We start from the raw sequence: 23,945 nt of genomic DNA, 5'->3' as shown, positions 1-23,945 counted from the left end.
TAATTAGTGACAAACATACAAGCAAATAGGCAACCAAACTCCATCTGGAATATTATTTCCAAGGCTGTCCACCCACATAGGAAGGATATTATTTGCCTTGGAGACTTCTTTTTAGAATTCAAGAATTTCAAGAACCTGAGTCATGATGGCAAATTTGAACTGCTTTTTTTCTTTTTTCTAGATATGAGACTTAAAGTTGTTAAAAACGCATGCCCAGGATTTACCACAAATCATTTATCACGGTGAAAACAATGGGCACCATTTAATTTTAAAAACTGCCTGAAGTTTCAGGATTTACTTTGGCTTTTGACAGTCCTAAGAACTCAGTGCAGTGGACTGGTACAATATGTGTGGGACATAATGTGTGCTGCGTAGGATCCCTCACACAGGTTCTTCAGTGTGCCTTTCTTAAGTAAGCCACGAGTATTTATGAGCAAGCAGGTCTTCAAGCTTATTGCTGGATCTCATGTCTGACATTTCCAGTAGCATGCCAACTGTCTCTGCATGTCTGTTATCCACTGGCAAGTGGAAGCAGGGGAAAAAAAACCTGACTGTGCAGCCTCCAGGTGGAGGCAGTGGTTGATCTCTCAGACTTGGGCTGCTTTTGAGTCCCGTTTCTGTCATGGTGGACTCCACAATCTGTTCCTTTAACAAGACTGCATGTGCTAGATACTAGAAACAGGAAAAGAAGAGGAGTAAAACCAATGTGAGTAAAGGTTATTCAACCTTTCATATTAAGTATTCCAGGGAGATAGACAGAAATGGATTCGAAGCTTTTAGATTTTATTGTGGAGGAATATTATGGGTACATAAAAGACAAAAGACTGAGGGCTGAGATAAACCAAAAAATACTCTGAATTTGCTTTCTGTTAGGTTTGCTTTACTCCGGAGGGCTATCTCTGTTGACATATAAATACAGGATGACAGAGTAATATACTAGGATAACGTTGGTGAGGACTATACTATTTCATTAAGTGTTTAACAGAATGAAATCAGGAATCATTTCTGTTCAGGAATGATGATTTAATACAGAAAATTTTCTGTTGTCTCCATAAATTTTACTTCTGAAAGGAAAGAGACCGAGATACAAACCTTCTGTGAGGATAAAAAAGAGGAAGATACATATCTCACACCTAATCAAACGTGTGTATTCAAACCCATTCTGGGACGACAACTGGATTTCTGGCTGGCCATGTGTCACTTTCTAAAACGGAGGTTAAACAGGGGGCAAACCATCACCAGACTCTCCGGGTTCTCCGCTCCCTGGGAGGCGAGGCTCGGGGTGCGAGAACGGGGGGCTGCGGGCGGGATCGCCCCGGGAGGGCCAGCGGGACCCAGTTTCTCCAGAGGGCGTCTCCGCTCCTGTGCAGCGCTTCAGCGCTGCCGGCTCAGAGGGAGGGCGGAGATGAAGCAACGCCGCCGAAACCCTTCAGCCTTGACGGCCACGAAAGCGGGCGGACCAACCTCGGCGCCCGCGGAGCCCAGGGCGAGGCGCCGCCCGGGCAAGGCCGCCAGCGGGCTCCTCTCCCATTGCCATGTCCCTCCTCCTCGTCCTTTCACGATTACCGCGACCGCTCTCCGCGAGCGACAGCAGCCGCGGCGCGATCCGCCGGCGAATCGCCCGTGCGCCTGGCGAGGCGGCGGGTGCGCGCCTCGAGAGGGCGGCTCCTGCGTCCTTGTTGGATCGCGCGGAGCCGGCGGGTGCGAGGGCTCGGCTCCCGCGCAGACACACCCCCGTAACGCCGCGCACCCCGGCCCCGCGGCGGGAGCCGAGGCGGCAGCGCGGGGCGGGGAGGCGGCGCTCGGGCTCCGCCGCGCCGGAGCGGAGGCGCCGCGCCCCAGCGGGCGGAGGCTGCGCGGGGCGAGCGCCCCCCAGCGCGGTGCCGCCGCGCCGGTTACGTAAGCGCGGGCACCCCCCGCGCCGCCCCCCCGCCCCCGCCGGTGGTTATGCAATCGCAGCACACAGAGCTACTGTACCTCGCGCCGCCCCGCGCACCGCCCCGCCCCGCCCCCGAGCGCTCCCATTGGTCGGCCTCCGGCGGCGCCCGGCGCCGATTGGCCGCTCGCGGCCGTCAGTCACAGCGCGGCGCGGCCGGCATGCGGGCTATGAGCCCCGCGCCGCGCAGCTCTGACCTACTAACACACATCCCTCCGCGCCGCCGCCGCGCGCTCCCGCCCGCCGCTCCGCTGCCGCCGCCCGCACGGCGCGGCACCGCACCGCACCCGCACCGCTCCGCTGAGCCTGAGCCACGGCGCGACGTGGGGAATGCTCGGCGCTCCGCGCTGCGCTGCAGGTAAGGAGGGAAGGCGCGCGTACAAAGTTGGGGTGCCCGCCCGGTGCCGCGCTGTAGCTTCGGGCGGGGGTCGGCTGTTGCTTAAGGAGAGCCCAGCCGGCTCACGCCGCCACCGCTGGGCGGGGAAGGGTCTGGCGGCGGCCCCGGTCTGCGCGGCGGCGGGCGGCTCGGCGGAGGGATGGGTGGTGGCAGCCCGGGAGATGCCGGCCGACGGCTCTCCCTGCTGGGGCGTGCTTGCTCCTGGCGTGCCGCGCTGCCCCCCGCGTGTCCGCGCAGCGAGCCCCGGGCAGCGCTGCCGGAGCGGCTCTCCCGCATTGCATAATATGCCGGCGGGGAGCGGAGCTGCCGCGGCGGGCGCCGTGCGGGGCAGAGGGCTGGTCCCGGGCAGCGCCAGTCGTGCCTCGGCCACAAAACCACCGGGAGTTGCTGCCGGAGCCCGCCGGCCGGACCCAGCCCTCTCTCGGGCGGCGTTAGGGGCATGTTGCCCGCGGGCGGTCGGGATCAATGGCAGCGGCCCGGGACCGGGGTTGCGCTTGTCTCAGCCAGCCCTTTCCGTCACTTTTTGTCGCTGTTTTTTAGGCGCTGCGGGACCCGATCGCATAATAGTTCCTGGAAATGTTGCATTATGTAACCACAAAATTTGCTGGCAGCCGGGCTGGGGAGAGGGAGCTAATTGTGCGATTTTATAATCTCCCTACAAAGAAACTAGGACAATCTCGCCCCGGGAAAAAAAAAAAAAAAAAAAAAAAAAAAAAAAAAAAAAAAAGGCAGCCCCCCCCAGACCCGTAACTATAACAGGTTTTGTTAAAGTGTGTTTAGTAAGGGAAGTAGACAACTGGGTAAGTGGGGAGGCGAGGCGCGCTCGCCGGCTGCGTGCCGGGTGCCTTAAAACGAGATTTGTGTTGGGTCTATATTTAGCCCCTTCGCGTTTTAGCAATTGTGGCTTCATGTGCTATTTCTGGTCTTTTCTCCAGAGCCGCGCGTGTGTAAGACGTTCGAGGCATTTGCTCGGATTTTTAACTACGCCTTCGGAGGCGTTTTAGATCAAGGCTGTATTTTTTTTTAGGGAAGGCGTTTCGGCCATACACCGTGTCATCTCTCCGGTACGGGCTTTCAGTGGGGAAAAAAAAAAAAAACCAGAAATAATACATAAATTTAAAAAATAAATAAATAAAAGGAGCAGCAACCCAAAACAAACGGGAACGTCTTAATTTGAGGAAGAAAGGCGTTTACAGGACGTCTCAGCCGCGCTGGAGGGACGATGAAGAGCCGTCCCGGCCGTGCCCTGACGGCCGCGGCGGGCTGGGGGCCAGGTGCCGCCGGCCCCGCGGGCTCCGGGGGCGGCCGCCGGTAGTAGGTCAGTGTGACAGCCCCGGCGGGCGGCGGAGCCGAGCGGGCGCGATTCCTCCTCGCCCACCTTCTCCTCGCCGAGGCTGGCGGGGGTCGCCGCTGCCTCCCTTCCCCGGCGGGGCGCGGCGGCGGGCGAGCGAGGGCTGGGGGCGCTGGCGCTCCCCCTCAGCCCTTTGTTCTGGGCTGGGGCGGCGGCGGCGGCGGGGGGAGCGGCGGGCTGATAGCGAGCGGGCCGGGGCCATGCGCCGCCGGTCACGTAGGGGGCCGAGGCGGGCAGCCTTTGTGGCGGGGCGCGGTGTGGGGCCGAGCTGCGGGGAGGCGGCGGACGGCTCGGCCCCGCACCGCGCCCCGCCGAGCGTCCCCACCCCGCTGCCCATCACCCCCGAGCCCCACCGTCGCCTGCAGGCAGGGATCGCCAGACAAAGGCCCTCGCAGGTAGGCACGAGACGAGCGTTTTCCTTCGTTCCTTACGTAAGGACAACAACATCATAAAGGGGAGAGGGGAAAAAAAAATCACCGTTGCCCAATTCTGTAATTTTTTTTCCCAAGTCAGTTCGGCGTCGCAGTGGCTGTGTGTATCGTACTCTGAGGCCGGCTTGTGCTGTGTCCTCATAGCTTGAAAGTTACTGACGATAACTTGCCTTTCAAGATGAGGTGATTTTTCTTCTTTTTTTTTTTCTTTAATTACTAAAATGGTTGTCTGGTAGGTTAGACCAACATCACTGTGCTTCTGATCAAAAACCTCCCAAATGTGTACCTCAGCCACAGCCTTTATGTTCGTTGTACATGCTGTAGGAAGTAGCAGCAAAGTATTTTAAAAATGTAATATTCTTGGTAATTGCATAAACTTTTCTGCTACTTGATTGTTGGGGCCAAGTACAGCCTTGACAGTGAGGCTCTTTTGGAGTTACTGCTGTGTTAAAAACAACCCTGTTTTTTTTCGTTGTCCTTGTAACTTGAGTGATTGCACTTAGTTCCGTTGTGTTTGCTCCAGTGTGTATGTAACCTACTTTGAGTTATCTTTGGCCTCCTCAGTAATTAATTAAATCCAGAGCCTCGTTTGAAATATTGCTATGTGCATTACTTTTATGGTCCTTATTCAATCAAAATGTTGACTTTGATGGGAAACTCGAATGAATAAGGATTTGTTGTTTTGGCCCAAAAACCTGATTTAAACCAACAAGTTCAAGGAGTACTGAATAAGGATCGTTAATAACATTGGCACTAACAATTATTGTTACAAAAGTTCTTACATTACAGGTTTCTTTGACTGTTAAAATGCTAATACGCTTTAGAATATTCTGCCTCCACTTTCATTTACTTCATATATTTAATTTGTGCTCCAAAGGACTCTTAACTAGTTTTTAAAATATCCAGCTTCCTGAATTTGCATCCAAATACTCAAGTTTCTGCTGTTTTGGTGGGGGTTGTTTTGCATTTTGTTTTGAGGTTTGGGGAGGGGTTTTTTGTTAGTTTGTTTTTGTTTTTAAGAAACTGATGTGAAGGTGTCAAAAAGCTAAAAATCTTCCCATGGGCAGTATGAACTTACATGACCTTCACACAGCTTATCTCATCTTAAGACAGGGCAGTATTTGCCTTGCTTTGGATGAAATTTATAGAACATGCAGAGTCAAAAGAGAATCTGAGAAAGATATCAGTACCATGCTGCTTTCTCCCAATCCTTTATCTTGAAATAAAACTCTTAAATGAAATAAACCTTTAACTCATTTAAATTTACTTATTTTAACAAGTAGTTATGCAAACTATGCTTATGCAATAGTTTTTTTCCAGACGGCAATCTTGCTGCTGTTATAACATCACTGTGATGCAATAATATGAACAATAAAATCCTCTGTTTGAGTCTTATTACACACTGTTAAGCAATGTATCTGACTCATCAGCTTAATTGACTCTTCTAGGTGACCTTGCCATGATTATTACAGCCAGTTATGAGATATAAATGTGCTTAGGCTATGTAATAGAAAAAAAATGCAAATAGATGGCCAATTCCTGCAGTCCATTCTAAAAGAAAATGACAATTGATTTCCGTGTTAGTATTTTACAGTATTAAAGAGCCTTACAGTATTTGAAAATATTACCTTACAGTATTTGAAAATATTTTTAGTAGCTACAAGATAATGTAACTGTCTTAATACTGATAATAAGCATGAGTGTCAAAAACAAGACTGTGTAAACAAGGATATACTTGGTCTTGACTAAAAATGTCATAGAAGCAATTTTATTAAAAATTGTATTATATAGTAGATCTGAAATAAATCTATAGCCAGCTTAAATACCCTGTGATTTTTACTGATTCACTTGTTGAATTGGTCCATGTCGAAAAGAGCATACTATGAGATTGAATTTTGTGACAGATATTAAATATATATTCTATTAGAAGGAATGCCTTCTTTAAGACATGGCTATTTTTCCCTTTCTTGAATTGTTCCACCTTGGTGTAATTTTCAGTCTGTCCTGCAGTATTTGAATAATTAACCAGTCTTTGCTACAGAGGTGTCTGCACAACAGCTGACAATATAGATGCCAGTGCTGCAAGACTTCTTTTTACAAGTGGAATGCAACCAATAAAGAAAATAATGCTTAGCATGGGCAGTAGTCTGGACCATCTCACAGAACTGAGATGTAAAGATTGCTATTTCTCTGCTCTGTCTGTTGTGGGTGGTAGATAACATTTTACAACCAGTGTTTATTTTATATATTTACTTCAGTTGTTATATAACAAGATGCATGTTTAGAGCATCAGTTGGGATTAATTGACATAATTCTGCTGCCTTTAAATACAGCCATATCAATTTAGGTCAGCTGAAGGTCTGGTCCATGGTTGGCATTTTAAGAACACAGTTCAATAATAGAAGTCATTTATTGTCAGAATAATTAATATTTGATTTTGTGGGCTTTTTTTTATAGTTTGTAACTGAGGGAAACCTGAGATTGTATTTCCAGAACATGGTTACTATTAAGTTTTAGCTTTTCACAGTCTAGTTCTTCCTACTGTCAAGTAGCTATTGAAATGAGAAACATATTGTCATAGTACTGTAACTTCAGTAAGAGTTGTTTCTATTGAGACTTTATGAAAAATACTGGAAAGTGATATAATATCTATTAAATTGCATATTTACATGTGTATACTGTATGTATTATATATATATATAGATATATAGATGTGGATTTAAACATTTAACCAACATGTGTTTACTTCCTTTTCAGTCTTACATTTTTTTGCGAGTGCTATCAGTAATAGTCTTAGATCTTGTTTTTCACCATTTGAACCAGAGCAATAAACAGCTTGTTTTGGGAAAAATGAACAGATCTGGCAGAATCATACTATCTTCATTAGGAGATGAAAGAAAATGTCGGGCAAATTTGCACTTATTAAGTTTCACTGACCTTTTCTGAACAACGGCTACCCTTAACATATGTTTTGTGCTCCACAAATAGAAATTTTATTTCAGTAATTTACCTTTGGTAAGCAGGCTGTACTTTAATGAGTTAATTTGTAGTTCTTAAGATATACAGTAACTTAAGTAATTTTTCTAACAATGGAGGCCTTTTGTAAAAATTGCATATGACATCAGCTTTCTGGGTACATTGTGGAGTTGAGTAATATGAATTTGCAGTATTATTTTGAGTTCCATTACAATCTTACTCATTTTTTTCTTAAATTTGATTGAACAGTGTCATAATGAATGATTTCTGATGTGCCCGATGGAATGTATCTTGTGGACACGTTCAGTTTTTTTCTTTCAATAATACGATCAACATTTTAGCAAAAGTGGGTCATCTTGTACAAAGTTATCATCATCAGTGTTCCACTGACCTAATTACACACTGGTCCTGAAACAGTGAGCACTTCAGATGTCCATGAAGTTGTAGGAAAAGGAAACTGCATACAGAATCAATAATTCTACATTGCTTCATGCTGTTGTAACATTCCTTATGCACATTACTACGTTACAGCAGAAATTGGTGACAATATTTGTATTGTAAATACTTTTCCCCTTTGTACCTGTGGATAACCTGTCCATCATAGCATAAAATGCAGTCACCTAGGCTTTTTCAAAAAGTTTTAACTACATTTGTTCTACCTTGTCTAGACCCTCTGGCCCACAAATCCCCAGGGATATTACTCTTGCAGCATAGCCAGCATTAAAGCTTTTCTTCAAAAGGAACATAAACTCACAAACTGTTGTAGGTAAAGGACAAGAAGTATGTTGAAGGATTTCAGTGGAGATTGGAAATACTCTCTGTTGGAGAGGATTTCTGAATTATGCTAGATAATGATAATAGGTGCAGAGTTTCATGGCATAATTTTTGTCTGGGGAAATTTGTGGCTGTGGAAAGCAGTAGAGGTAGAGAATCTCCAAAATTTTTCAGCAGCATTTGGGGAGGCTGTGCATGCACTCGCCATCTGAACTTAAACTCAGCTTCCTGTGCCGTGTGTGATGAGAATATTTTTTCCATACCTCATAGAAGTACTGAGATAGAGAGTAACTGTTTTTGGAATAAGTTGAAGATAAAGTGTAGAATATATATTTCAGTTTTTCAAAATTTGGAATGCAAATTGGTGACTTTCAAATCTATGAACAATTTCTATAGCAGCTCATCTGGTACACAGACAGATTTTTAAAACTGGTAAACTGGGGTAGAATGGTGGCAGTAATATAATTAAAGGTACCTATGCAAGAGATGGACAACAGCAACTAAAAATAAGCAGAGACATTAAAATGAGCACAATTGTTTTTCTAGAGTGTGCCATATAGTGGCAGTGATGAGAGAGGCTTTTTTTTTTTTGCTAGAGCAAGAAGCTGTACATAACTGCTTTTTCTTCCATTTTTAAGGACTTTGTTAGACACAGTGATACAAAACTGAATTGTGTTTGAGCATCCAATACTAGATTTTTCTAGTTTGATAGAATCACAAACAAAATGCTAAAGCTCTAGAGTTAATCAGTCATTTTATCGTAGGATATGTTTGAAAAATTATGCTTGTAAATAATATGAATTATTTTGCTAAGTAAAAATGAAAACATGCAGTAATTCTATGGGGAAGCTTATGTACATGAGGAAGCCCCCATCCATTCTCTAAAACAGAAATTACTTATGTAATTACATTACGCAGAAGCGAGCAAGGTTGTGACCCTGTCCTCCAAGCTTTGAGACCTTTCAGTTATTACAGTGTAAATACATAAATTCCCAGGATCAAATCTTGAATGTGCCATGTTGTCACTTCATTATTTTATGGAGTCCCATGGATAAATTAATTTTTTGTGATTTCTGCATACAAAATTTTTTGCTTCAATAGCATGAGTCTTATACAACAGTCTCATTAATACTTGGATCTGAGATTGTATTCTGCTTCTGTTGAAGTCAATGGCAAAACTGCTGTGGGAGCAAGACTGGCTCTGTAATTAAGTTAATAGGGTCGAGTGTTATTACATTGTAGAATTGGCACTCAATGCCATTAACATCAACCAACCAAATGTTGGTTTTATAACACTTTATGAGGGAGTGATAAAGCAATTGAAAAATTAATCATAAGGGAAAATACTGGAATTTGAAATGTAGTCAGAGGAATCATTACAGTTCATTAATTTTTGTGTAAATACTCATGTTTTCCAGTGGAATTATAAAATGCAAGTGAAGTGAAGTGAAATGGCTGGTTCCATTGAAGGCATGTTGCTATTATCATCAGATGGAATTTAATTTGTTTACAGACGCAGCATTGGGTTGATCCACATGAAGTATTACTAAACAAGGGTTTTGACTCCTGTTTGTAAAGCTACCATTCCAGTTGCCATAATAAAATTGCTGAAGAAAGAGTTAAAGATCTTTTGTTGTTTTGTTAATTCATGAAAGTAATGGCATTAGGTCTAACTGCATAAATGGCAAACCCATATGACTATGTCAGTAGGTTACATGTGTGTCTTGTCAGCTTTACTGATGGATTCTGGCAGAAAGCAAAGCTGAATGTAGCATGAAAAAAAAATGGTCATTTTGATATATGCTTAATATTTGCTGTAGATTGCATACTACTTACGTTCTGTCTATTTGAGCCAGGAACAATGTGTACGGGAGGGAGACTGGCCAAAACAGGAGTTAACAGTGCTACAGTGAGCAGATTGGGCCATTCCAATGTACAATCTGCAGATGTCCCATGGAGCAAGGGACACGAACTCTGCAGCTGGTTGGGCTAAGTGCAGCTCACTGCCAGTGTTAGGTTGCAGGTGGATATTTGGACATGCAGTTGAGTTTTTCTCCATCAGTATGGTCATATTGATGAACTATGTAATTAGTCTACATTCATTTAGGAAAAAACCCCACAATACAAAACCCTTTTTGCTCTTTATTATTACCATTATTAGTATTCTTCCTAGACCGCAGTGTTGTACAAACACTGAAGTGGATAGCTTTAAACTGGAGACCATACACATAGACACAGTCTGAATTCTTATCCTGATACAGTCTTGTTCAAGACTTTGCTTTTATATCATGTGACAATAAAAGATGGGAATATTATAGGGGAAAAGAGAAGTATTTAATCTGTGTAGGTATGCTTTTGTTCTTTTAAAATATCCGATGATTCTATAAGTACTTCCTTGCTGTTGCTACCACTTCAAGTAAGTGTAGATGTTCTAGGCTATATAGCATATATATGTATATATATGTGTGTATCTATATATATAGTAATAATAATGATGACATATGCTTATTAGTGTGTGTTTTCTGGGTGAACAAATATTTGGGTTTGAGTGTAGCTCTCCAGTATAGCTAAATTCAGTAAGAGCTGTGAACTGGTAAAGACACGAAATTTCACAAAAGTTGTTTTGAGCAGTTTTTGCTTAGGTGAGAGTTGGCTGAGATATATGCTAAGAGACAAATGATGACTTCATAGGTATTCAGTACATGATACAATTTCCTGCTGTGTGTCATGGAAGGTATCTGCTACTGGTACAGGTGAATACAGTGATTGCAGATGATTGAGACAATTACAGATTAGTAATTGTGTATTCCCAGTTCTACAATATAATAAAATGAAATTCCAGTTTTCTATTAGAGTAAAATGATACTATAGACATGAATAGTCTACAAATGTGACAAAAGGTCAAATGGCCTTGTCTTCTCTGTTTTTATAAAGTTTTTAAAGTTTTAAATTATTTTTTAAGTGTTGAGTTGCACTAGGTATAAAACAGTATACATATTAAGTCATTATTCCCTGTATCAGTGAAAAGAACAAAATGTCTACTCACCTACTTTAGCAAATTAAACTGTACTGAAAATTTGGAGAAACAGATGTTGCTTTGCTATAAGGGTTCATTTTTGGTTTTAAATCTGATCCAGCTCCTTCAATCTTGACAGAAAACTCCCTTTTGACTCCACTTAGAATTTTGGATCAGGGTCTAACTATGTAACTGTATGTGTATTAGAGGTACGCTTCTTCTTTTCAAACATGGCAATTTGTGGTGCTGCTTTTGCACTAAAATATTAGGTGGTGTCTTTGGTGTGGCTGGCGTCTAACTATTTTTCATTAGGGCTGTATTATCAAAGACGAATAGTTACATGTCAGTAATTAACCACGGATTTTAGGAAATTCTACTTAGTTGTTCTATTAAATGTGTTAATTTTTTCATGACAGAAGAATTGGCATGGTTTGATGGAACAGAACCCAGCTTGAAACCTTAGTCTTTATGACCCTGCTTAATTGTTACTACATCACTCATTCCATTTGTCTTCTGGAAAAGACAAGAGAAACTGGCAGAATACAATTCATTAATTCTTTTATAACTTTCTCGACTGATAGTGTTAAAATTAGTTTCATTAGTCATTGTAAAAACATTCCCAGTAAATAGAGACATTAATCTGAAGTGGCTGATTATTTATTTTTTTGTTGTTGTTGTACAGGCAAGAATGATTGCTGACTGGATAGTCAGTTCTATAAAAGCACTTGGCATACTACATTCTTTTTACCAGGAACATGACTGACTGGAAAATGTATATACTGAGAAGCTGTGTCTAAGATCAAAACCAAGCGATCTTATGAGAATAAATATTTTTGCATTAAAAGGGACTAAATAAAACAAATGCCAAGTTCATCTCTTAAGTTCAAATTTAATGATTAAAATGTCTGAAGCTAAAGGTTAAGCTAGTTTTACTTTGCTAATGGTAAGATTTCTGGGTCTAAACATTTACTTCAGTGCAAATACTGTTTCCTGGAGGTGCACGTGTCTCAACTGTATTAAACTTTACTTTGACACAATACAACTCTTTGTCAAATGCAATTTTTTAATTAAATGTTATTTCTCTAATGTATTTTTCAATACAGATTTTAATATTTTCTTTGTAAGATACTAGAAAATTACATAATTTTTGTCAGTATTTTTTAGTCATTAGGTACTTGCCCAAACTGTGTTTTTGAACTTGCTAGTTTGAATTAATATGATGGATACAAACACTTATATATAGATATATATGTATATATATTTTTAGAGGATTCAAAAGCAGCAATTAAATGCTTAATAGATATAATGGATAATGGTGGTATTTTAAGACAATAGAAAGCACTCCAGATTCTCTAAATCAGCTTACGTTATTTTTAATCCACAAAGGATCTAAATATATTGCATTTCTAAGTCACACACCACAGCTGTTTTCAGAAGAGATGCTTTAATGTGGAGCAGGATGCTTTGCAGTGTTGCTTATCAACATGCTTTGTGTCCTGCAGTTTAAACTATTGGAAGGTTGTAGTTTGGCCAGTGATCATGGAAGGATTTGCGTTAGCATTAACGTAGGATCAAAACCCAAATATTTTAAAATTGGTTCTTCCTTGGATCATGTAATATTTGTTTTGGAAGCAAATCTGCTACCTCTAAGTGTCATGAAATGTAGCATATCAGTAGCTTCAGTGTTGAGCTGTCTTCATATTACAGCAGGTTTAACGAACCAAATTCTTGTCTAAACTATTTGTCAGTAGCTACTTTTGTGTGTTTTGAACCAGCAAATCCTAAATAGTAATAAAGTTCTCTATTTATTTCAGGTTTTTGAGAGGATTCCCATTGAATCTGCTAAGAAAATTCGTTCTAGACAGAGACGTCTCTCTGAGATTATGAAAGAAAAGGAAGAATGTGTGTGGATTTAAAATTACTGTATTTATCGAGTTGTGGAGTGAGAAGTACTGGGGAGATAGCTTGCTCTGTTGCTTATTGTAGATCTTCTACGAATTGTTTCTGATGCAGCTGAGAAAAATGCAGACCCTTAAAAAGGAGCAGGGACCTGTTGATACAAGTAGCAATGTGGACAAAATCATGGTACTTAAGTCAACTTTAGCAGAAGTATCTGAAGAATTGTCTACAAATGAAGATATGCTACTTACTGAAGCAAGTAGTGGAAAGAGCAAATCTTCAGCTTGCCGGAGAAAGCGAGAATTCATTCCAGATGAAAAGAAAGATGCGATGTATTGGGAGAAAAGGCGGAAAAATAATGAAGCTGCCAAAAGATCTCGTGAAAAGCGACGACTGAATGACCTTGTCTTAGAGAACAAACTAATTGCACTGGGAGAAGAGAATGCCACTTTGAAGGCAGAGCTGCTTTCATTGAAGTTAAAGTTCGGTTTAATTAGTTCTGCGGCCTATGCCCAAGAGATACAGAAACTCAGTAGCTCAACAACTGTGTATTTTCAAGATTATCAGAGTTCAAAATCTAATATTAACTCATTTGTAGATGAACACGAACCATCTATAGTTGGTAGCAGTTGTATTTCTGTCATTAAGCATTCTCCTCACAGCTCAATGTCTGATGTATCTGAAACATCAACTGTAGAGCATACCCAACCAAGTCGTATACAAAGCAACTGTAGAAGTCCTGAAAATAAGTTCCAGATTATAAAACAGGAGCCCATGGAATTAGAGAGAGAGCCACGAGATGACAGAGGTTCATATAAAGCATCCATATATCCAAACTACATGGGAGCTACCTTTAATGTGTACTCACATTCTCCTCCTCTCTTGCAAGTTAATAGGTCCTCCAGTAATTCTCCGAGAACGTCAGAAACTGATGATGGTGTAGTTGGAAAGTCATCTGATGGAGAAGATGAACAACAGGTTCCTAAGGGTCCAATTCATTCCCCAGTTGAACATAAAAATGTTCATGCAACAGTTAAAGTTCCAGAGGTGAATTCTTCAGCTTTGCCTCACAAGCTTCGAATCAAAGCCAAAGCCATGCAAGTTAAAGTGGAAGCAATGGATAATGACTATGATGCAACACAGAAATTGTCATCACCCATTGACATGTCTTCAAAAAGACATTTTGACCTTGAAAAACATGGTGCGCAAAACTTGGTGCATTCTTCTCACACTCCTTTCTCGGTTCAAGTGACTAATATCCAAGACTGGTCACTTAAACCAGAACTCTGGCATCAGAAGGAACTCAACGTTAAAATTCAGAGTGGTTGCAAAACTGGAGTTGTTGAAATAAAAGACAATATCTACAACGTCTCTGAGTCAGAGAACCTCTATTTGAAGCAGGGCATAGCAAACTTATCTGCAGAGGTTGCTTCACTTAAAAGACTTATAACTACACAAATCTCTGCATCAGACTCTGGTTAATTTACTACTGAAAAAAGGCTTATTGTTTCAAAGGATGTCATTTGCAGTAGATCAATATGTTTTGTATGATGCTGAATTTTCACTGGACTTGTGATGTCATTTCACTGTAATGTTCACATAATGTCTGATTGGTGTCTTTTTGTGCACAAAATATTATGAAGACTAGGTTGTGCTATGATCACTATGCCTTGAGTATAGTCAAGTAGCCTGTACAAAGGCTGTATATAGTGGACTTTAATTTCTTTTTGTTCTACTACAAAGTGTGCAAGTTACCAGTTACAATAAAATATTGGTGACAAACATAGAACATCTACTCCAGTTCAGTTGATTTTATGAACTTGTAAATAAGTTGTTAATGAAAAACTGGGTTTTTTCTTACACTGTGCTCAACTTCACTTATGTTTTTGGTTTTTACAGCCTAACAACCAAATTACAATTTACAACATGTGTGATCCTTCTGGCCACCTTTTTCCTTAACATGTTTTTTAGAAGAGACATAAAGTGAATATTTATAAATGAAACAGTACCAATTTATAGCCTTAGCCTTCTTTAACTTATTTCTTAGTAGAAATTAACCAAAACCCCTGCAAATTCTAACCCAGTAAGTAATATCAACAGCCTTTTTTTTCTCCTTCAATCTCAAATGAGAGAATAATGAGTTTCCTGAATGTTTTAGTGTGACAAACAATTTTTCGATATTCTAACTTGGTGTTTTAGGTGAAATTATTTTTGCATCTGCAAAGTTTTCAAAGCCTTGCAGTGACAGAATTGGACAGCACCATCTCTGCCAAGGGATGGCTTGTGTCTGCAAGGGGTGCAGTCATGGAGAGTCCACCCCTCTTGCATACCAGCTTTCTGTCCACGGCAGACCATGGGCCACCTGTACGTGAAGTATAAGGCTATTGGATTTGTAAACTCTGAGCTCAGCTAGGTAAATACTTACACAAAGGCTAGGCAATAGCAGTTGCAGAGTTAAAGGAGATCATCTGTTATTTTAGTTCCCAGAATGGGACATAATGCATTTATGCATGAAGTAAGTCTTGCCAGCAACTTGTCCCTGGTTTCAATGGCTTAATTAACTGAACTGGAATACCTTGGCTTGCTAAAGGGCATTTTGCAAGAACTTCTCAAATGTAAAATGGAGACTGTGTGAAGAATTGCACAACCTAGACACTGCTAGCCCCTTTACAACTTATGCAGATGATGAGTTCTTCACTTGATGACTGGACAGGGCTGTAGTACTCTTTGTCTTTCAGAAGAGCCATTGAACCATGGAATCTAGAATTGCATCACATATGCTTGGTTTGGCTTACCAAAATCTTTCATTTTAAAATAAAAAATAATTTATAAATAGAACATAAACTTGGCAGAGGTTCTTTTCATAATACTTCCCCTTCTTTTAACATACTAATAAATCAGACTAACAAATAAGCTTTTTCTGAAAAGGCTTTTTATTAATTGCCATACTGTATAATGAACTGAACCTTTCCACGGGCTTAAAATACTAAATAACAGTATGTAGGTATTATTTTTTTAAATTAATACTTGACTTGAGTGAGAGGAAGTTTGTCAATTTTTTGGGGATATGAAGAGGAGTCTGAGTCACTCCTGATAGCTCTGAAGCTTGGTCCAGCAGTCAAGGCAATGGCAGAACTCCCTGATGTCAGTGAGGACAGGATTTGATTCTGTGCCTTTTCAGGAACTGATGATTCAGTTGTGTTCTGGGAGGACCTTCGCACAGAAATCACTGGTACTTTCTGAGCTTTTTTGAACCTTCCAACTGCTGTGCTGTATTTGTGGCATTCAGAGTTGATAAACTGCTATTCTTTTTTCATGCCTTAATAATACAATAGACCCCATAGCTGGGCTCTGTATGTATTTGGTAATTAACATAGATGACATTTCAATGTTACTGAAAATAAGCTCAGGATTATTGCATGAAATGTAAAAATTTGCATTGAATGATGGGGATATGAGACATGAGGCAGTGATTGCTACTGTCTCCTTGCTTGCTAAGTATCTTCTGTAAGCAACAATAAAATTCTTTAAATATTTTGCGTATTATTTATCACATGTAATGTGTTCAAGGAGAGGACTTAAAGCTCTCAGTGTTGCCATCAGTGTAAGCCTAGATCTATTGGGTTTTTTCCATTTCTTGTTAGAATTGTTTGTCATAATGGAAGAATGTTGTCCTCTTTCTAGCTCATTATATATTTTGTGTATCTGTTTTGTGCAATTAATACTTAACAGTAATGATGTAGTTAATTTGTTGAAGGATGTCATTGCAAGAAAGTTATAGCATGGAGCTTAGGAGCACAATCAGATGTTATTTATATCCCTTTATACCTTAGTGTTATGCTTCATTTGAAGAAAGAAATAAATAATTTGTCTTTTGTTCAAAACCAGATCTAACCTACCACATGCTTTTTTATTATGTTCATCGTTAGACTCCAACACAGGGCATTAGCTTGGGCTGATAACCGCTCTCCCCATGCTGAAGCTGCTGCTTCTCCATCTAATACTTGGAATATCTTTCACATACCTATTAAAGGTACAAACTGCAAGAGTGTGGGTGGTCCATGCAAAGCCCCGTTACTGGCTACAGCTGCCGACTCTGCACTGCCCACTGCAGTAACTGTTGTGTAGACGGCCTCCTCACACAGAGCCCTCACCCTGCTTCCCCTCTGGATGTGAAATGGGAAAGTTGGAGTGTCACCCTGTGGGGCGGGGAGGGAGAGAGTGCAGTGGGACTTCCTTGCTCCAGCTGCTTCAGCTGGTACACACTTTTGTAAGTGTAGGACCAGACAGCTCTTCCAACCTGCCTTCCTTGCACTGCATGAAACAGAATCAGCCTCCATGGAAAGACTATCCCTGGCTGGTCGTCTAGTCTCTCAATGGGACATCAGAAGGTTGGTTTTGAGAACAAAATGGGCTTTATCTAAGTATGTATAAACTGGCATAACATCCTCTAACTTAAAAAAACTCTTGTAAACTCAGCAATTACAAAACAACATGAAACATGGCAAAAGGGGCATCTTTCTCATTTTAGTGTGTCTTTAATTACAATTGTTAAGGAAAGCCACATACAGAAACTGGTAACTCTGAGACTTACCAGTATAAATTCTCCTTTATGATAATTGTTCGTGTCAAGGGCTTAATGGAAAGTTTTAAGAGAAGTCTCAAAAATTACTCTTGATTAGCAAACTTTTTATTAGTTGATAAACTAGTGGCTGATTAACACTGCAAAATGTGAGTACAGCTTGTTTGTTAAATTTGCCTAACTTAATTGTGTATAAACACAGTAATACAGCCTCATGTTCTATCAGTGCCAATATTTTGATAGAGAGGTGAACTGTGGATGTGCACTTACGTACACTGAGCCCAAACGTTACGATTTTCTGAATACTTTCAACTTCTTGTCTTCAGTAAAACTATGTATTGCATGGAATATATTTAAATTTTATTAATATTCTGTACAGCTAAATATGTCCTAGTTCATGAACAGGAGATAGGTAACTGACAATTCCTGATTATTCTTCTCTTATTTTCTCTCTAATGTCTATTTGAGTAGTTTATGAGACCAAAACCACATCTGTGAAACTTAAATGCAAAATTGTGCAATAAACACATTCCTGAAGTTTGGTTAAAACACCAACCACTAAAAATCATTTCTACTTTCTAGTACATGAATATGCTGTTGAAAATTGTGTACAATTAATTTAGCAAGAAACTCTGAGAATCAAATTAATATGGCCTTTATTATTACCATATTGTTTGAAAAATACTTTTATAGCTTATTGCACAATGCAAGACTGGTAACTACAAGAATACAACAAAAGAATTTTTGGTATTTCTTGCATAAGAACAAGTAACATATTGTTCCATTTCAGTGCCAAATCAAAAGTTAAAAACACCAGGCAGAATCCTAGGCTTTGAACTCAGTGTTAAGTTGAAGAAGGCTTGATGAAGTAGACTTTTGCTGTGGACAATAAGGGACTCAAGAGGAGTAGCATCACCGGATAGACACTTAACAGTTCCCTCCTGGCACAGACTCCTACTGATTGTTCTATCTCTAAGGCTAACTCTCATGACAATATATATAAGTGATTTTATAAATACCACTGGAGCTGTAGAGAACTTCTTCACTACAAAAGAGAAGGTAGTCAGATACTCAGCTATTATTTAATTCAATGACAGCTCTAGAAAGACTTGGTAAATTGGGAGCAAAAGGTCAGAGTAGAGGCATAGTGTTTATCTGCTTGGAAGAGAAAGTGTCAGAAGACATTTGGTTCCAGGACTTCAAAAAATAGTGGGAATGCTTCTATGCTTTCTGTGAATTGACCATTACCCATGCATTGCTTGCAATGCTATCACTAGTGTTACAGTAATTCCCTCCAAAACACTGTTGAGATCCACAGGATTACAAACAGAAGTACCTGGGAAGAACAAACAGGGCATGGGACTCTGCCATGATTTGATCTGAGTTTGTTTCCAGCATGCAGGCATCCTTCCTGCTTCTAATGCATCTGAAAGAGACCTTATCTGAAAAAGCCAGCATCATTCCAAAGGCTCTGATGAAGCTAAATGGCCATCTAATACTACCAACATTCAGATAACCAGGTCAATTTTTCCACCACCATCGCTCACTCCCCTGACAAATCAATGCAAAACTCAAAACATTAGCAGGTTGTTAGACTTTTTCTTGTGCAAATGGGCATCTCATTTAATAACTTACACATGTAAAACAATCAGGCTACCCCACTATCTGTATGTGCCAGTGTTGGTATCCATTATGTCTGAGCTATGATGCTAAACAAGTTTCTAATAATTTGCATCTCCAAAAATTCTCTTAAATTTGGTATATAAATATACTGAGAACCTAATACATTCATTTCCATGGCAGTTATGAAACCCTGAAAGCTGAGACATTAATGCTTTGTATAAAAATCAGAAAATATCAATAGCAGAACACTTTTCCTTTCTCTGTGTTCTTGACACTATACACATGAACAGACAATACATGTACTCTAAGTTCTCATTCTCAATAAAAGACTTGGCGACATATGTTCTATAAAAGCCTCATGGTTAAAAATGTGAACAAGCAAACATGAAAAACATTTGTGTAAGCAAAACTATATTGGACAACTGACAATAACAGACAACACATATGAACTATCAGTATTGCATGGGACTGGAAGGAATTGTTTACATTTTCTCATTTTCTGTAATGAGATTTCTTAAGAAATGCAAATTTTAGCTTCTTTCATTAAATAATATTTATGTTACTGAAATTAAACAGGAGGAGGGCAAACGCCACTTATTTGATGGTATTGACAGGCATCAGAATGGCATATTTCCAGTTACCAGGGACCTGCAACCACTGCCTCACCGCTTCAGGGCTGACCAGAAGTTAAAGCCCATCATGTAGGGCATTGTCCAAATGCCTCCTTTTAAGGCACTGACAGATAGGGAGCCTATTTCAATGTCTGACCACACACTCAGTAGGAAAATATTTTCTTATGTCCAGTCTGAACCTCCCCTGATGCAGCTTTGAACTATTCCCACATGTCCTGTCACTGGATCCCAGGGAGAAGAGATGAGCAAACTCCCCTCCACTTTCCCTCCTCAGGAAGCTCTAGAGAGCAGTGAAGTCACTCTTCAGCCTCTTTCTCTCCAAAGTACACAAACACAAACCTTTCAGCTGCTTGGCATCCATCTGGCACAGATATGCCCTCTCTAAGCAGAGCAGAAATACCAGTACAGGGGCTGGATCTGAACCAGCAGGAGGAAAATCTGTGCATAAGGGCAGCATGGTTGCCTTTCCCTGGCTACTCACCAGCTATGCAGCCTGATGCGTGTGCCAGTCTGGCATTGTCCCTTCCCAGCGACAGGACTTTGCACTTCTTGATGAACTTCTAGGGGCTCCTGCCTTGGCTGGGTATGACCCTGGGGTGACACAGAGAGCAGCACCAAGTCGTGACTCCAGGCAGGGAGAGGGAATTTGTCACACCCAGCAGCTCACGCTGGTAGGAGAGCCGAGAACCAGGATGTGGGGGCAGAGACTGGCATTGAAGAGCTCATGAGTGGCCTTGAGGTGATGAGCTGTGGGGCACAAACTGGACCTGGAGACCCCCAGCTGGAAATATCTGCCCTGGGGCTGGCTTCTGGAATGGGCCTGGATCTGGCCATCACTTGTCTGATGGGAGAATAACAAAGACAGAAATGCCACCTGTCCTGTTTGTAACACAGACTTTTTTCAATTTCCTTGCATTCATTTTATTTGGATAGCTGGATCTGAGGGGCTGGGAGCCCTTAGGGGTTGGTGCATGCCCCAGCTGGTGGCCCAGTCCCAATTTGGCTAACCCCTGAGGCAACCTCCAAAGTCATGGATGCAGGGCCATTTGCTTGCCTCTTCAGGGGTCACCACGCCCCCTCAAGAGAGGGTTCACTGCCCTGTCTGGAAGACACAAGATCAGACTCCTCTGGCTCCTCCTGGGGCTCTTCTTGCTCCGACAGCGATGGTAATGGGTACAGAGGGGTAGCTGTTGGAATCCCCATCCATGGTAGTGGAGGAGGTGTTGGGCACCTCATGCATGGCGCATCTTGCAAGGCTGTCAGAAGGGCTGGGACTTGGGCAGGGAGACAGGGCTGGTGGGCCAGCAGACGACAGGCCTCCCTGCTGCACCGTCGCACAGCAACACGGATAAGCTGTTGCACAAATATCGCCGCATGGTTTTGGAGGGAGACCCACAGCATCTGGATCAGCTGGTCTTCATCAATTCCATGGTTGGTCAGGATGTCCATGACAGCATCCTCCACTAGCTCTGCCTCTGTCCAGTTGTTCCTGAAGATCTGCCTCAGCCTTGGTCGGACCCAGAGCACCAGGGTATCTAGGAGGCATGGGTGGTCCCGGAAAAGTACCATCCATTCCCCAGGCTGGAGGCTGCCCACAGGATGCCTGGGCACTCCTTCTGCAGCCCATGTCTGGGGTGCTCCAGAGAAATGGAGGTCAATGTGTCTGGGGTCTCCTCTTGCCTGGTGGACAATGATGGATGATGTCTCAGACAGTGCAATGACATGCTCCATGTAGTCGTTTTCTGTCTCCATGGAGTGCAGGATGGATAGAATCCTCCTCTTGCAGAGTGGGCACTTGGGTGTGTTCTCTGCCCACTGCAGGATGCAGGTGTAACAGAACTGGTGCAGGCATGGCAATATGTAGCTGATCTCCTTCCAGCTGTCCAGGCAGATGGGACAGCAGTTGTCAATCTCTGTGGCCATGCTCTTCTCTGCAGTGGCCTGCAGTGGGGTTATGAGTTACTCCCGTTCACCAGCATTGTGGCAGCAGGTTTTACGCTAGAAGGGGAAGAAACACGATGGCCTGGACCCACAAGTGTTGATAGAAATGCCCTGGTCCCTCAGGAAGGAAACCATCTCAGGTCCCCAGCAGGTTTCACCTCCCAGCTCACCTCTGCTGCTGCAAGTGCACCTCCTGGATATCCCAGATGCCTGAACCTGCAGGCAGGAGGAAAGTTCTTCAGTGACTCTGGAATTGAACAGAGAGAGCTGCAACAAACAATTATCCCTGCACAATGACAACACCAAAGGCCTCACTCAGCACTCCAAACCTTGCCAAATTCTTAGCAGGAGTCACAGATTCACAGAATAATTTAGGTTGGACAGGGACCTTCATGATCATTTGGTTCCAGCTCTCCTGCCATGGTCAGGGGCACCTTCAACTGGAACAGGTTACTCAGGGCCCCCTCCAACCTGGTTTTGAACAGCTCTACGGACAACACCCACAACATTCACAACTTTCCTGGGCAACTTGTTTCAGTGCCTCACCACTCTAATAGTAAATCATTACTTCCTAATATCTAATCTAAACCTATTCTCTTTCAATTTGAACACATTCCACCTTGTCCTGTCATTACACACCCATGTAAATAGTCTTGCCTCATCTTTGATGTAGGTTCCCTTCAGGTACTGGAAGACTGTGAAAGCCATCTCTTTTCCAGGTTAATCAATCCTAATTCCCTCAGTCTTTCCTTACAGGTGAGAGATGCTCCATCCCTCTAATCAACTTGGTGTCCCTCCTCTGGACTCCCTCCAGCAGTTCCATGTCCTTCCTGTGCTGGGACCCCAGAGTTGGATGCAGGATTCCAGCTGGGGTCTCACAGAGCAGAGCAGAGGGGCAGAATCCCCTCCCTCCTCTGCTGCCCACACTGCTTTGGATGCAGCCCAGGACACGTTTGGCTCTCTGGGCTGGGAGTGCCCATGGTTGGATCATGTCCAGCCTCTCACCCACAGCACCCCCAAGTCCTTCTCACAGGGCTGCTCCCCATCTGTTCATCCTACAGCCTGGGCTGATACCAGGGCTTGTCCTGACCCAGTTGCATCACCTTGTACTTGGTCTTGTTAAACCTCAGGAGATTCCCATGGGCCCAGGTCATGAGCTTGTGTAGGTCCTTCTGGATGGCATCCTGTTCTTCAGATGTGTCTAGGCATGAGCTGGCTGGGTGAAGCTTAGTGCTCAGCTGTAAGCAGTGAGGTATGCTGGGTCACAATCCATCCCCCAAAGCTGTCCCAATCCATCTCTAGGTGATATCACAATGGGCCATCAACATGCATGGTGCACTGGCTACATACTGTACATGCAGTACATGCATCTGAGGTTACCTCTACACCAATGCCAACTTCATTCCCCATCTTGTCACCTTATACTCACATTGATGTTACAAGACTGTCACTGAGGCCTTGGCTGTGCCTTCTCATGGCTCTGGCCATGACAGACATCTCCAGGCACATGAAGCATGAGGGCTCACTCAGCAACAACTTTTGCCTCCCTGGGAGGCTGCAGGACAAAGTCCCACAGGCTGTCCACACACTCCACACTGCTGGCCAGCTCTTTGGGCTGTCCTGCTTTCTCTCACGATGTGTCACAGGCAGCACTTGGCTTGCTCTGGCATATATTCTCATATCTTTGTTCTCTAGCAGGAAGGAACTAGGGTGATTCCCTCTGCTCAGCATGCATCAGACCTCATCCAGGCACTGCATCCTCTTTGGGGTCCCGGAGTCAGACTGACGAATAAGAGAAGCTCCATTCTTTAAAGTAAGGGTGCTTTATGAAGATGGGTCTGGTTCAAAATGGACCAGACAAGGTGTTGGGACATCTCACAGCACAGCCTGGTATTTCTAAGGATGGGGAGATCCCCCATAAAAGGATGGGAACAGATTTAAGGGAGGGTGAGAGATGGTGGCATCTCCCAAATCTAGAGTTTCAAACTGGAGATAAGGAATAAAACCAAAATTGCTGTAAGAATCACAAAGCACTCAAATGAGTTGCCCAGGTCTTCAAATCCTCAGTAGCCATAACCCAGAGCACAACAGTCACAAGCCCGTGAACAGATGCTGGCTGAAGTCCTGGAAGAGAAAGCATTGATAGTAGGAAACATAGCCAAGATCCCCAATGGAGCAACAGTTTCAAGAAGGATTTACTTCCTGGTTGCACTTGGTTCAGCTTTCACAAATTTTTAATTAGGAGAGAATAGTTCCACTTGGCAGAGGCATACAACACTCATCTAGTCCTGCTGCCTGATCACAGCTACCCATTATTGAAGGCATTGTCCAAATGCTGCCTTTTGAGATGCCACCAGGTATGGGACATCAACTACCTTTTTAGGGAA

General features: G+C 42.6%; 2 protein-coding genes across 4 annotated transcripts; one reads left to right on the top strand and one right to left on the bottom strand.

The window, feature by feature from the left end:
- The first annotated feature begins 2,202 nt into the window (after positions 1-2,202).
- Positions 2,203-16,667, top strand: NFIL3 (nuclear factor, interleukin 3 regulated). 2 transcript variants are annotated; one of them, XM_033086108.2, is made up of 2 exons: positions 2,203-2,294; positions 12,696-16,667. In XM_033086108.2, the coding sequence occupies exon 2, from the start codon at positions 12,889-12,891 to the stop codon at positions 14,260-14,262; it is 1,374 nt and encodes a 457-aa protein (XP_032941999.1). In that variant the 5' UTR covers positions 2,203-2,294; positions 12,696-12,888; the 3' UTR covers positions 14,263-16,667. The 2 variants fall into 2 exon arrangements, with proteins under 2 accessions (XP_032941999.1, XP_032942000.1); XM_033086109.2 differs by lacking the exon at positions 2,203-2,294 and adding an exon at positions 4,019-4,079.
- Positions 16,668-18,081: 1,414 nt separating this feature from the next.
- LOC117010835 lies at positions 18,082-23,102 on the bottom strand. 2 transcript variants are annotated; one of them, XM_033085845.1, is made up of 3 exons: positions 22,662-23,102; positions 21,729-21,805; positions 18,082-21,615 (listed from the first exon to the last, which is right to left on the bottom strand). In XM_033085845.1, exon 3 carries the CDS (start codon positions 21,538-21,540, stop codon positions 20,683-20,685), a length of 858 nt encoding a protein of 285 aa, XP_032941736.1. In that variant the 5' UTR covers positions 21,541-21,615; positions 21,729-21,805; positions 22,662-23,102; the 3' UTR covers positions 18,082-20,682. The 2 variants fall into 2 exon arrangements, with proteins under 2 accessions (XP_032941736.1, XP_032941737.1); XM_033085846.1 differs by having other exon boundaries at positions 21,729-21,774.
- Between the last annotated feature and the right edge of the window lie 843 nt (positions 23,103-23,945).

This window comes from Catharus ustulatus, chromosome Z (assembly GCF_009819885.2).
Source record: "Catharus ustulatus isolate bCatUst1 chromosome Z, bCatUst1.pri.v2, whole genome shotgun sequence".
In the NCBI taxonomy this organism is placed as follows: domain Eukaryota; kingdom Metazoa; phylum Chordata; class Aves; order Passeriformes; family Turdidae; genus Catharus; species Catharus ustulatus.
Note: the sequence above shows the minus strand (reverse complement) of the source record. Positions and strands in the feature narration are given on the sequence as shown.

What these genes read in the sequence shown, in the direction of transcription:
- NFIL3 (XM_033086108.2), top strand. Translation starts at nt 12,889, where the DNA reads ATGCAGCTGAGAAAAATGCAGACCCTTAAAAAGGAGCAGGGACCTGTT.
- LOC117010835 (XM_033085845.1), bottom strand. Translation starts at nt 21,540, where the DNA reads ATGGCCACAGAGATTGACAACTGCTGTCCCATCTGCCTGGACAGCTGG.